Source organism: Zootoca vivipara, chromosome 1 (assembly GCF_963506605.1).
Source record: "Zootoca vivipara chromosome 1, rZooViv1.1, whole genome shotgun sequence".
Lineage (NCBI taxonomy): Eukaryota > Metazoa > Chordata > Lepidosauria > Squamata > Lacertidae > Zootoca > Zootoca vivipara.
The window spans coordinates 45,140,129-45,155,216 of record NC_083276.1 but is presented as its reverse complement, the minus strand read 5'-3'; the positions used below and the strand labels follow the sequence as shown (position 1 = coordinate 45,155,216).

At 44.7% G+C, this 15,088-nt stretch overlaps 1 protein-coding gene across 1 annotated transcript in view; it reads left to right on the top strand.

Annotated features, from left to right (window-relative positions):
* Window positions 1–15,088, top strand: part of RGS6 (regulator of G protein signaling 6) — a 202,662-nt gene that overhangs the window by 174,955 nt on the left and 12,619 nt on the right. The window contains exon 16 of the mRNA XM_060273710.1: window positions 4,045–4,134. Within this exon, the coding sequence (XP_060129693.1) occupies window positions 4,045–4,134 (90 nt within the window). The remainder of the gene's footprint in view (window positions 1–4,044; window positions 4,135–15,088) is intronic.

Genomic DNA, 15,088 nt, shown 5'->3' with positions numbered 1-15,088 from the left:
GTGGATTGAGTTTATTATATATTTTATATGTTGCAGATTAGAAATATTTAAATGAATGAATGAGTAAATGAATAGTACGACAGCCCTGTATAGGGAGGGTTTTCATGTTTGATGTATTACTGTGTTTTTATATTTTGCTGAAAGCTGCCCAGGGTGGCTGGGGCAACCCAGTTAGATGGGCAGAGTACAAATAAAATAAAAAATTATTATTATTATTATTATTATAGTCTGTCAGGCAAATAATAATAATAATAATAATAATAATAATAATAATAATAATAATAATAGCAGCACAGGCTGTCATGGTTTTGTTACTAGGCCTACTCTGGTGTCTTTAAACAGCCTGATACATGAAGTTTTCCCATCCCATTATTCTCCATGGCAGAAAAAGGGGCAAGAGAGAGACCAGCTGGACTGAGTTACATTTTCAGTAGAAACAGATGTAAGCTTCAATGGTGATAGAATTACAGTAAGGTCTGGGAAGGTCAGGCCCCTTTGCTGCATTTGGGGCCTCCTGGCTTCCCTTTCAGGACTCAGAGATACGCACTTTGTACAAAAAGAAGGAGCCAAAGGAGAAGAATTCTCCTTTGTTTTACCCAGACCTGTGTTCAAAGCACATGGAGCTGAGACAGGGAAAAGAACATATTCACCCTAAGAGCAGTGCGAGGCAGAAGCAACGGGCTGAAAAGGGTAAAAGTTTCCCTCAAGTATTCAGGGCAAAAAAATAATCATAAATATCTAACACAAGTTACACAGGGAGAAATTGCATCCGTGTGCTTTCGAATCCTCTCAGACTGGGGGTTTGGATGTGTACTAGAAATCCACATAACAAAACTGAAGTTAGCAAATATGAATTCTGAATTTATCCCCTGCCCCCGGGCCGCTTTTTCTAAATTTTTTCATTTTTGATCTATCCACATTAGCTTCGTACATTTGATGTAATATGGATTCACACATCGGTGTTCCTATAAAAATAGCTCTATCAACACCTATAAGTCATAGCAGCTAAATGGAACCTCCATGTTCAGGGGCAGTTTAGCTCATTGATGGCAGAAACTGATCAGGAAGGGCAAACAGTCTCTCATGCATGGTAGATTTTTGAGAGGACATTTATGGAGATCTTTAATGGGTGCTATAGGATATACTAACTAAAGGGTACACTGGTGCCCGTGGGCGCCATGCTGGAAACCCCTGCTGCTATTGGAAACTGCTCTGTCCAGGTGCTAGGGTTCAAGTCATTACTCGGATCTTTCAAAATGATGATGTAATTAACTGTGAGCAACAGTAGGTACCCTAGGACAGGTCCAGGGGGACAATGGGAGAGAAGACTTAAACTGGCTTCACATATTTCACACAATCAACCCTTTCCCAAGCGCTTTGCCAACTCCCCTGCCCTTGCAATCTGTTGTTCGATGCCAAGAACTAATTGCATATTTTCTTTGTGGGCTGTGCACACATTTTTAGCAGTCCTGTAGCATCAGCAGATATTATTGGCATCCCCATAGGGGTGCAGACTTTAATCAATATAATCTGTTACCCTAAGAGTTTCTATCCACTGCCTGCATAAGGTCGGCTTACCTATTGCTGAAGCTATAATTCAAGCCAGAGCCCTTGCAGACCGCTGCTCTCTCAGGTATGACAGAGAGAGCGAGACGCTGAAGCAGCGACAGCTGGGGGGCACTCTCTGCAGGTTGCAAAGGCGAGTGCAGCTTCCCCAGCAGAAGTCGCACAAAGGATGAAAAGGGGAGCTTGCAAAACTTTGCAGTCAGAGAAGAGACTCTGCTAATTTCTTCCTTCAGCCTTTTCTTCATTAACATTCCAAGCTTGGGAATAATTTTAAACAGTTACTGCCTGCCGGTGCTATTTTTCTAGAAAAAGAGGTGCCAGAGCTCACCGTGAACACCTCCCTTGTTCTCTTAAAATGGCAATGGTGCCCACCTGAGAGGGGCCAGAACTGAGTTCCAGCAAGTTCCGGCTGAAAAAAAAAGGCCCTGCCGCCTGCCAATGAAAAGACTAGAGTTGCAGTGGTTTCCCAGTCCCAAGACAGGCAGTTCTTAGAGACGAGTCATACAGTGGTGCTTCGGGTTACAGACGCTTCAGGTTACAGACTCCGCTAACCCAGAAATAGTACCTCGGGTTAAGAACTTTGCTTCAGGATGAGAACAGAAATTTTGTGGCAGTGGCGGCGGGGAGGCCCCATTAGCTAAAGTGGTGCTTCAGGTTAAGAACAGTTTCAGGTTAAGAATGGACCTCCGGAACGAATTAAGTTCTTAACCAGAGGTACCACTGTATTTGGTTATCTGCAAAAATAACTATTCATCAGTCGGCTTGGTGTTTTGTGGTTTGTTTTGTTTTGCTGCTTCTTCTTTTTGAGCAGTGCAATGTGGGTGTAGAAGACTTATGTGACAACAAAGAGGCAGTCTGGGAAAACTAAGGCACTGGGAGAATCTGTGGCAGAGAGAACTCCAGAACAGTGGCAAAGCTGCACGCTCCGACACCGGGGAAGGAGAGCAGGCAGGGGTGTGGCTGGGGCGCGTCCCAGGGGCGTGGTGCCCGGCACGGTGGGGGGGTGCACGGCACATGTCTGGGGGGTGGCCGCAATGGTACCCCCCTCCCCAATGATGCCGGGGGCGGTACGCTTTCCCCACCCCCTTCCTCCGCCAGTGCTCCAGAATCAGGCAGAAGCTGAAGGAGGCAAGTGGGATGGGAAAGGGCAAGAGGCAGAGATGAGTCAGGCTGGTGAAGAGTCACAGGAATCTCGCTCTCTTTCTGGGACAAGCTCCCTCCCTCCCTCCCTCCCTCCCTGACTCCCAGAACCACAGGCGGCATGAAAAGTGTGGAGCAAAGACAGGCTACATGCAGAAGTACTATCCGATTGCTTGGGAAAGGCCCTGGAGAGGAGGAGACATACAGTAGATGGCTTGGGGAAGCGGGAACCTTTAGTTCATGGAGTAACCTTTTGTTTTCATGGAGTAAGACCTACAAGGAAGGAGCTAGTGTGCTCAGTAAGCCTGACACTCAGCCAAGTCGGTGAAGATTGTATTTTTGCTAATAAAGTGTTAACACCAACTTTGACCTGTGTGATTTGCTGACTAGCTCACTCTGTGACAGATATCAAGTGCAGGTGGTATTGACTGGTGTCAGGAACCTGCAAATATAGGGAATATCTTGATGGAATAGGGGTGGATGGAATAGGAAAGGAGAACTGTGTATATGTTTGAAGAGGGGGATTGGGGTTAGGGTTAGAGCCATATTCACAGCCAGAGCCATGGATACATATACATTAGCATATGCAAATGGGCACTTTAAATACTTAGCTGGTGCCCCTGGATACAATTGGAGGGGGACCTTGCACATTACACCATTTGTGTGCAGAGGTGCTTCTGTACCAGAATCATTCACTCTACCTCAGCCTTCCCCAACCTGGAACCATCCAGGTATTGTTGAACTACAGATCTTTCGCCATGCTGGTTGGGACTTGGAGCCGAACAACATTTGGAGGGCATCAGGTTGGAGAAGGCTGCTCTAGCTGGACTACAGCAATAATGTTTGTATTTTAAACATGCTCCAATGGCAGATACAGGTCTAGCAGATTCAAAGTGTTCTCAATGGCCCCATCTTCACCTGTAGAGGACACCTGTACGCCTGTGTATCAGAACCTGTGTTAATCATCTGTATTTTGGATGATCAAGTCTGTTCCTGAAATGAATTCTATCCGGCTTCTGATAGGATGCTTTGAGGGTCTGCTGACTGAAAGACGAGATGGAAATATTTTAGATAAATGTGCAAATAATAAGTATTGTATTCATAAATGCCTGCTTCGTATCCAGGACCAAACTCACAATGTGATTATAGTATCATTTCTCTTGGCTGACAGATTAGTTAGGGAGCCTCTCTGTTGAATACCCATCGCATTGAAGGGACAAAGGAAATAATGCTACTCTTGTCTTTGGTATTTCTCTTTTCTCTTTTATAGGTGCCCAGGAAATGTTGACTAGTGTCCAGGTAACAAATCTCAGCCCGTTGTTTCTTCCCTTCCCACAGGAGCACATTTACAAGCTGATGAAGAGCGACAGCTATGCACGTTTCCTCCGTTCTAATGCTTACCAAGACTTGTTGCTGGCAAAGAAGAAGGTATCTGTCGGGAAGGACATGCTTGCATCTCTGAGCACTTCTTGACTCCTGCCTGCCGCTTGCTGCTGTGTGAACATGAAAATTACGTTATCTGGGGGGGGGGCTTTCGCTCCCCTTTCTTCCAAAGGAATGAAAGCACTTCTTTCTTTCTCCTTGAAGCTCCATGTTTGGCATCCCTATAAACAGCAGTCAATGTGAGGAAGACCTACTCTGCGCATCCTCTGCGAGGATCATGTGAAATAGAAGCTGCCTAGTTCTGAGCCTGGTCATTGGGAAGGGGCAAATGGCTTGATTGCCAAAGGGTCAGGGTTCAATCCCTGGCCTCCCCAAGTGGGACTGAGAAAGACCCCCTTTCTGAAATCCTAGAGAGGTGTATTGTCAGTCACTGTGGACAATGCTGAGCTTTATGGACCAATGGTCAGACTCAGTAAAAGGCAGTTTCCTAGGCTCCTACATCAATGGAGCACACTGGCTGTCTGCTCCGATCCTCCTTTCTCAACTCTTCTACCTCAGGGTCAAATGACAAAATACACTTGATGCACAATGCGTAGCTACATCTCTGTTGTCTCTTATTTACAGCCATGGAGGAGCCTGATGTTGCTGACACTGTTCAGCTCATCCCTCCCTAGGAGCAACACAGCTATGGGGATTAGTCCAAAAGTTCCCACTGGCACTAAGTTCTCATTGCCGCCCCTCCCCACCCATTGCAGTTCTAATATCAATTCAGCAGAGGGTGCACACCTGCAATTAAGTAAGGGGAGGACACCCGGAGACACAGCTGCATGCTAAGGAGGAGGTGTAATGTGTAGTTTGACCCTGAGGACCTTTAACTGGAGATGTCAGAGCTTGACCCTGGGACTTAGTATGGGATCCACCATGGAGTTACAGCTCCTTCACAAGGATCTCTCCAACTAAGCATAAGGCATTAAAATCCCATTCTAAACTCATTCAGGACAAATATGTGATCTTGTGTAACGTTACCTATGAATCTCTATTTTTCATAACCATGGCAGTAGCTAATGATTGGGAAGTAGCACAAAACCCTCTTCCATTTAGTGTCTTTTGTCAAGCCTTGTAGCTTTTCTTGTAAGGGATGCCTTGCATGGAGACTTCATCATGATTTCCTATCAGCTCCCCTCCCCTCCTGTTTTACCTGCACTTTCCTGTATGTGGTTTCTCCCGTCCCACTTTCCCCCCATTTAATTTTAAGCTAATTACAGTAAGACTGGGAACTCCTCAAAAGCAGCACCCCTTTCCATTCCTTTCTGCCTTTTTGGTATCTGCATGCCCATTATCAGCAATATGTTTTCCATCCAGGTCAAAATAACAAAGGGTTTCTTGTTGCACTGATAATCAGGTCCTTGCCAGGCAAGGAAGAAGGGTGGAGAGCAGAGGTAGTTTTATCTCCGTTTGTGGCTGTGTTTAAACATCTTTCAGAAGCTCCTCCACCTAGAACCATGTTGCATAGACATAGGAGAGAATTCCCCACTTCTCTCGTTCCCCTTTGACCTTCAAGACACTTTGTGCAGAGTTTTCCCAGCTTCTGCAGCTTGGGTTTACTGCTGTTTCCTATTGCTTTGCTCTTTGCTGTCTCCATCCTGCTGGGGCTTCCATATGCTGCCAAATTAAAGTTAGCCTCTACTGCAGCTCCAATGTGCCCTCGGTGATTAGAATGGATTTCCCACAATCCAGCAGTCCCTTCTGTGTTCAGGAGCTCAGAGGCACAGCTGGAGTTACTGAGCAAAGCCTTTGCACGTCTGTTAGTGGCCTCTCATGCACTGTGGAGACAACTAGATTGGATCGAATGTGTTGGAACAATTGAGCGAAAACTCTTGTACACTGAAGCAGCCTTCACTTAGCTCCAAGAGTGTGCCAGGTATTTTCCAGAACCATTTTTTCCATGCTGTCTGCCATTGCGAATGCCGTATAGAGGCAACAGACCAAATAAGAGGTTCTCTTATACCAGGCATTGACTTCAGGCAGGTTTTAGTGGCATACGTTGAAATGGGAAAACGCAGGTACTATGGGAAGGTCCTATTTGCTCTGTGTAGTTTTCTTGTTTATCTTCAGACTGGTGGGTTGCTGCCATACATGGATTGTGGGCTTGGTGGGTTACTGTTTCGAGAGGCCTTCTTTAAAGTCCACATTCCTTTTAGTATATGCTTCAGGGTGCAAAGTGAGTACCTATAAGCATCGTCCTGCTGCTTCTGTTGGAGTCTTGTCAGACGATGCAGAGCATCAGATTTTATTTAAGGTATACATGTAGCCCTAGTACGGATCTTGAATTGGTGCCGCAGACTCCTCTGGTAGTCCGGTCCCAGAAGGGGTAGCCTTCTTGAATAACCGAACTGTGGGTGCTGTGTGATCAATCACCTGTAGTGGTTTTCTTTTTCTTTTTCAGATGTAGGGCTATGAACCCAAGTGCTTTCAGGGGATCAAGTAACTGAAGTACGGTTGGTTGGTTGGTTGGTTGGTTGGTTTGCTTGCTTGCTTTGTTTTTTTTAAGAAAATGAAATAATTAATGGGATTGTAAGAGGTTGTTTCAAGAGGATGTAAGCTTTGCTGGTGTTCTGTTTCAATTTCAAAACTAGAAAGGGTATATGAGCTTCGCTGCTACAGAAGGACAGCAAGAAGTGTTTAGTCCCTTAAAAAAACAGAACAGCTTTGGAAACAAAGTGAGCTCTGTAAAGCAAAGCATCCCGAAGGAAAGCTTTAAGGATGTGTCGATGCAAAGTGTGCTTCAGCTGAAAGGTGCAGGAGTACAACCCCATCTCTGAGTCCTGACTGACTGGGAAGATGGCTGGAAGTGACACCGGGAGGAAGTGTTAACTGACCTACCTCACAGTTGTTAGGGCAACGTGTGCCCACTGCTCTCTAAGAGTTGATGAGGGAAGCATCTAATGCAGGCATGTCCAAAGTTCTTTAAAGAATTCAAAATGTTTACCCCAGGGTAGTATCCAGCTGTTCCTCCTTCTGCTAGGTGACGTTTTCCCCAGTCTTCAACTCCTGGCATCTCAAGTACAGTGGTACCTCGGTTTACAAGCACAATTGGTTCCGGAAGTCTGTACTTAACCTGAAGCGAACTTTCGCATTGAAAGTAATTGAAAGTGGATTAATCAGTTCCAGACGGTCCGTGAAACTGAAAATACTCAAACTGAGGCGTACTTAAACCGAGGTATGACTGCACAGAATTACAATTCTCAGCACTGCTAAGAAACTACATTTCCCAGGATTCGGGGGAAGGGAGTCATGTACTCATACCTGCCAAGTCCCAGACTGCAGAATCCGGGACCGGCAGCCGCATGACGCAACTTCCGGTGTCGCTTTGCCCATCTATGGTCACCAAAAATGGCCACTGCCAACACTGGAAGTCACGTCTATGCACTTCCGGACATGCGTAGACACGACTTTCGAAGCCGGCGCCGGCCATTTTCAGTGCCCATAGATGGGCAAATCAGGGGGGGGGGAATGGCCGCCGGCAGGAGAATATAAGGGAGAATATAAGGGAGACAACGTGATATGGGGGACCGCCAGGAAAAGCTAAGAAAAAACAGGGGTTTCCCGGGGAAAACGGGGTTCTTGGCAGCTATGCATGTACTTCAAATATATGGTACATATGCAGCCTACCATTAAGCTGAATGGGGTGGCTGCCTCCAGCAGTTGTTTTTGGGAGTCTTGAAAAGGCAGCAAATGGATAAATAAAATAGCTTTTATTATTGTGTTTTGTGTGGGAGAGGGGAGTTGTGAGGTTTTCTGCATCAGGCGCCAAAATAACTTTGCCAGCCTCTGGAGTTCTGTGCACCTTAACTTGGGGGGCGGGGGTCATTCGCTGATCTGCAGCAAAATGACTTGGATGTGAAATGCCTTGCAGGAATGACGCATCCTGGCACTAGGCCTTGTATTCGAAGAACTAGCTATTTGGGGGTTGGAGTAGGAGCAATCAGGTAGGGTGGCTAAAGCTAAGCGAGGGGAAATAATGCAGACACAATAAACCTATGGACCCACGTTTTCTCATCCCCTTGCAGCTAACTGGAATGAGCGCTTTCCTTATCAGAGCATTTTTACTTTACATAGCTATGCCCAACTCTTTGCTACAACAATGGGTTGATTTGTTCTCTTGTGCCAACTGCGCTCCCCCCATGACCCCCTCTTTTGCATGTTTCAAAACTGCATAAGCCAGCCCCCCTGCATATTTGTATGTGCTGAATTCTGCATTTACAGACATTAATGAGTGGAAATGTTAACATGCTGCCACAGATAGAATGGATAGGTTTGTAATTATCCTCCCTGCTTTAAGAGGGACACACAGAACGCTCCAGTTAAATTCATCAAGGTTTACGAAACAGTCCCCAGTATGTTCACTTTTCAGTGAACTCAAGCAAGCAACAAAGATCTAGTCACCCACAATTTATCATCTGAGCATACTTCGTTAGGCAGGGATACTGCTGATAGCAAAATGCACACTTATCCTGGTTTTAATCTGTGTCAACCTATTTGTCATACTTGCAGTGCAATGCTATGCATGCTTACGTGGAATTTAAGTTCCCCTATGTTCTAGCAAGTGTGTTTAGGATTGCGTCCTCAGAATAGCCTCGCTCAGGTGTGATGCCTTAGCAGGGAATGTCAACATGAGCAGGGAGGTGTGGGAGTTTGCATGTTCACTCCACCCCTAAGGCCCCCACATGCATCAACTCCACTTACTCCACCCACAACCTTCCCACAATTCATAAACAAGAACTCTGGTAGCAGAGGGGCTTCCTGATTTGCAGGAAGGCGTCTAAAAACATATTTAGTCTAGCCTTGCTGGAAACCCCCTCCAGACTTTCCTGCTCAGTTTAGGAAGGTTGGAGGTGGGGCAGGACATTGGGGGATTGCCCTGCCTGCATGCCCCTTACTTCTATTGGCATTTCCTGTTCAGGCATAATACATAATACATAAGCAAGGCTTATGTCTATAGTACCTGTCCATTTTCAGAATGCTGGATGTGCAATATTTCGGCAATCCTCATGAGAACCCGGTAAGGTAGGCCAGAATTATTGTTCCCATGCTGCAGATGGAAAGAGGAGGTTCTGGTGAGGAAACCCACTGTTGTGCCTAATGCCAGCTAATAATCCCGTGTCTGAACTGGATTGAACTGGAAATGTCAGAACACACACCCTTTGCTGCATCATTACATAGGCTCTGAACTGATTTGGTCTCAATCTCTTTCAGCGCCAAGAAAAGGCATATAATAGGTTGTATTCATTGCTGTTCCCACTTGAACTGATGGAAGGTTATTTGACACAGCAGAGGCTTCGGTCAGCACAACAGGAAGGAAAACAATTTTCACCACTTCCCTCTCCCCTGCAGACACACCCTCCCCCCCAAAAAATCTGCTCCAGATGGTTCAATTTTATAAGTTTATTCATAACAATGGGTTAATGCAAATTGCAAATAAACATTAGGCAGGTTTTTAACTTTGTTTACTAAATACCTGTAAAATAAACTAACTACATTAAATAGCTCTCTGGGGCATCATATAGTATTCTGTTGCAACCTGAACATTTCCCAATGAACATTTTCTGATGCAAATTACCCTAATCTGCATAGGAAAGCTTTCCAGACAACTTTCCCAGAAAACCCACATCACTGTTTGAGGGATGCTTTGGAACATGCATGGGAGGTGGCACAAGGGAGAAGGGATTAGCCAAAATAAGTTCCCTCCTTCCAATTTTGTTAATGGAAATCTCCTGTTTCATCATCTCCTATTGAACACCATTGGATGCAACCCATTCAGGGATCTAGAACCAGCTGTAGTTTAATGCAATTCTATTCATTTCCCAAAAATCTATACTTGCAAAGCTGCCTAATGCACAGTCAGGGCATCCAACTCAGTGTTATCCTCACTGAGGGACAGCAGTTCTCCAGAGATTCAGGTAGGAGTCTTTTCAAGGCCCTCCTGGAGATGCCAAGGACTGAATCTGAGTCCTTCTTAATTCAAAGCATGTGCTCTACCACTGAACAATAGCCCCTCCCCACTGTGCTATAAAAGGTAAAGGGACCCCCCCCGTGGACGACTCGGGGGTTGCGGCGCTCATCTCGCTTTACTGGCCAAGGGAGCCGGCATACAGCTTCCGGGTCATGTGGCCAGCATGACTAAGCAGCTTCTGGCGAACCAGAGCAGCGCACGGAAACGCCGTTTACCTTCCCTTTGTAGAGGTACCTATTTATCTACTTGCACTTTGATGTGTTTTCAAACTACTAGGTTGGCAGGAGCTGGGACCGAGCAACGGGAGCTCACCTCGTCGCAGGGATTCGAACCGCCGACCTTCTGATCGGCAAGCCCTAGGCGCAGTGGTTTAACCCACAGCACCACCCGCGTCCCTCTCCACTGTGCTATATTGGCCCCAAATAAGAAGGCCAAGAGACATCCCTTCAGTTCATCAGGACCCAGATAAGCATCATTGTGCAACTTGAGCTGTGCACATCAACCACAGGTCATGGGCTGCACTTTCAGGACCCTGCTTTCAGACACAGGGTTTTTCTTTCAACCAGTGTTAAAATAGGAAATGGAATGCAAGACACTTCAGAGAGCCCTGGAAGAAAATCTGTATATTTTAAGGTTCTCTGATCCCAAACTTCAGCTTTTCTTAATTATGGATACCTAGATGTCCCTCTTGCAAAGAAGAAGCTTTTCTTTTCTTTTTTAACAAAAGTCTTGCTCTACTCTTTGATGCTGAATGCAAAGCAATTTGAAGACCATTCAGAAAAGGTTAAGAGTTCAATTCCTCACCATCGAAGCCTAAAATATTTTATTTACAGACATGCAGGCATCTTTTCTAATAATTGCTGTGCCATACTATCAAGGCAAAGGTCATCCCAGTGCATTCTTTAATTGAGCATTTAATCTCAAGCGCCAGAGACTTTCCCATTAAGATTCTATTTTGATGTACATGGAAAACTACCAGAACCAGATGAAAAGAAGTTGGAGGAAAGGCCTTAGTTCAGGGGTGGAGCATCTGCATAGCAGCAGGCACCATGTCCCGGGTTCAACCCCCAGCATATCCAGATGATACTCCGCTTAAATGGTCAGGCTGCTTCCTATGTAGCACAACCCTAAGAAGCCTTTATACTGAAGCATCTTAATTTTTTCTTGTGTTCATAAGTTTTGCTGGTGTTGACAGCAGTTCCCATTTTTCTCTCTCCTTGCTTCTTATGATATGTTTTGACCTGAAAGATGTGTTTCTTCCTGTTTGCACTGCTGGCTGTATGTTAATGCCTAGTATCTGATTAATCCCTGCACTCCAGGCATGGTGAACCTGTGACCTTTTGAGATGCCATTGGATTCCAGCTCCTGTCTTCCGCAGTCAGTATGGCCAAAGGTCAGGGATGTTGGGAGTTATAGTCCAACAACGTCTGGAGGGCCAAAGGTTTCCCATCCCTGACATAAAGGCTTCACCAGATTCTCCCTTGCCTGCTCCTGCAGACTAGTATTGAACCCATCAGCCCCAGCTACCATCTGGAGGGCCAGAGCGTCCTCATCCCTATTATAGGCAGATTTCTGCTGCAATCTTTTACCACCCGCTTTCACTTCTCTTCCATCTGCTTGTAGATCTGATCTGTAAGTCACAAGCACTGATTTTATCTTTTGTATTCCGGAGGAGTAGAATTGAATGAAGAGAGTTCTCCCAAAATAACTTGACCCTTTGCCATTACTCTTCTCCCTTCCACGCCCCCATGCAGCACCAACTGACATGAAAGTTTTCAATTACAGAAACAGTCACTTGCAAAGCAGAGTGTTTAGTACCATAATGCAAAGCCCTGCTCTTTACGTAACTTCCCAATGTTCCTAACTCCCTTCAGCAAAAGTGTCCTTTTGCTAGAAAGGATTTCCCTTTCTTCCTTTCCTTAGAAGGATCTGCTGTTCTTCTCCGATCTCTTGACCCTTCGTTTTAAAAGAAAATGCAGGTTTAATAAAACCACCAAACACATTCATAATCCCATGTCTCTGTTACTTCCCAACCCCAAGGGAACTGGAGGTAAGGTAGTTTCCCCAGATGATATGCTGATGGTTTGCCCCCCCCACACACACACACCATTTAATCCCTTTATTCAACCAAATGGCAGGCTTGCTAGCAAAATTACCTCTTCTTTCATAGTTCCTAGGGTTTGTCCTGTGCCAAATGAATCACATTACTTTGGAGAACAGCAACATATCCAGAATGTTGGTAGCTTTCTTGTTGTAATGAAATTATATTATTTATATGCTCTAGCAGATAATTAATTAGTTTTTTCAACAACAACAACAACAACAACAACAACAACAACTGCATCATAGTCTCATCCAGGTGTCTCCCCCTGCCCCCAAAGCCATGTACAGAAGCTGGCCAATCCTGGTGGTTGAGACTTTCTACCAACACTTGCAATGGGATGACGACAACCCAACACACCTGAGGGCAGTAGGGCAAGCCAAGTGACAGACAGCTCTGTCTCCCAACATCTTGCTGCTGCTCTCCATCTGCTACCCCCCACACTTGCTGTCTAATGGCAGGATTGGCCCTGGTCTCATCCTTGCTCGCTTGCATCTGCATATTTTAGAATAAAATAAATTGGTGGTGGAGAATCTTGTTTATTATGGAAACTTGACTGCCATTTCTGTCCTTCTCACTTAGAGATTCCTGAGAAACCTACAGGATTCCTCATAGCACAGTCTAAAAACCACTGTGCTATAGCCATTGTATATGTTGCGTCTCACCTGTGTGCAGCAATATACAACAGCATAATAAAGCTATAAGTAGGTCAGTCTTGAATGGTATTGGCCCTGATCCAGTTATTGTCACGAGTGGTTCATGGTCCCGTAAGGCAATGCATCAGCATTCAAATTAAAAGACACACCCAACATGCAGGGGTTAGGAGAGCTTCCATGGGTGACTCCTTGATGTTGGATAGGGGCAATGTCTGTTCATATTGGTTCATTTTATAAAATCAATGAGCCTATCCTGAATGGTAGGAGACTGCCGTGTGCTGATTGGGAAAGCTCAGGGATTTAATTATTTATTAAAAAGACAGATGCAGAATGCAGCATTACGTATCTTTCTCTTGAACAATGTAAGTTTGGACTAGAGCTACCTACAGAGCCACATTTTAAGCACAGAGCACAGGATACTTTCCAATGGGAAAAGCTACCAGAATATTACAATACAAAAGTTAGTTGCTTTGTTCTTGCAAATTGTAGCTGCCATGTTTTGAGATGTTTTATCTTTCTTCTTTTCTTTTGCTAATGTTTTTAGATCAAAATTTAAGCTGAAGGGATTCTTTTTTTCTTTTCTTTTCTTTTTCAGTAGTTTTTCCTTCCTAACTTTTTTTTCCCCTTCCAAAGCCCGAGAATGAGCAAGGTCGTAGAACTTCTCTAGAAAAGTTCACTCGCAGCGTGGTAAGTTCCTTTTGCTTTTGCTTTTCTTTCTTTTCCCCACATTCTCTTCAGCATTTTCTTTTATTTCAGAAATTATTTTATTAAATTTTATAACAACTCCTGTGTAGTTTACCCCTGTACAATAAAAAGGTAGAATTTCATGATATGCAGATTTCGGCTAGTGAAGGTACCCCAGTCTACCATAAGCAGAATGCTCCCCACAACGCTATAGGTTTAAGAGATGTTTAATGAACTTGTTTCAAACCAGTTGCCCAGTAATGGACAACTTACAATTTTCATTCATAAAAGCGCATGCAGATTCTGAACTCAGTCCCCAAAATCCATTACAGTTCTGTTGATCTAACGTGGGCCTCTAAAATATTTTGGAACGGTCAGCTATGATTGAATACTGTCAGCTATCCTATGCAAAGACGCATAAGACTAGTTCCATGAGCCTGATAGTATTTCATTAAAAAGTACTTTTTCCTCACACATGGCAGATTGCTTTTGAAACGGAAGGGAGCTTCAAAAGTAATTTGCGGTTTGCCTTTAGTGGTTGGCAAGTCAAAGAAAAAGAAGAGGACAAAATAAACCCAGACTAGCAAAAGTGTGAGCTTAAGTTGCTCTTTGAACCTGGCTGTAGAACAGAATGTATAACATTTCCTCAACCATTCATGAGAACCATAAGAAGTGCCCTGCAGGATCCAACCAAAGGCCTATCTCGTCCAACATTCTGTGACCAACCACAAGCTTCGGAGCATCATAGCCCTCCCCTGCTGTCATTCCCCAGTAACAGATACTCATGCTTGCCTCTGAGCCTGGATGTAGCATACAGCCATCATTACTAGTAGCCAACGACAGTCTTATCCTCCACGTAATCCCTTTCCAAAGGCATCTAAGCTAGAGGCTCCTAAGTCTTCTAAGCTAGAGGCTCCTAAGTCTTCTCTTTTCAATCACCTAAGTGGAAGACACTGGCAGAGGTGGATCTTGAGGTCAAGTCAGAAGCTTCTTTCATTCATACCAGCAACCACTAATTTTATTTTAACTTTTCTGACCACATGGGCTTCATACTCAGGTATGCATGCATGAGGTTAAAAAAAAAAAGCAAAGTGGGAACCCGTGCCAAGTTCCTATTGCCGTTACACAATTTCACTGCCTGGATGTTACTCTACGGAGAAGTCCTCACCACATTATGAATCACAGAGGACTTAACAGCAACCCCACATCTGTTTTCAATTTAGGTTAAACATACTGTTTCCCATTTCCCCCAAACAGTAGAAAGTTCCAGGGACAGCTGCTGTGGTATCATATTCTTTAGAAGGGAGAGAATGCTGGAGGTGATTGTCGATTTCTGAAATATGTGTTTATTTACAAATGCACCATCTGACTGTGGAAGAAGTAGACAAACACCCAGACAGTGGAAGCCTTTAAACCAGCTTCCGTTTACCAAAAGCAAAAAGCAGGCCTTGGAAACCCACCAGCCGGTAGCAAAGATACTCAGAGGAATTTTATCTCCACTATCTGCATCCTAGCTGTCTCACTTCTAGGTCCCCTTGGAAGCAC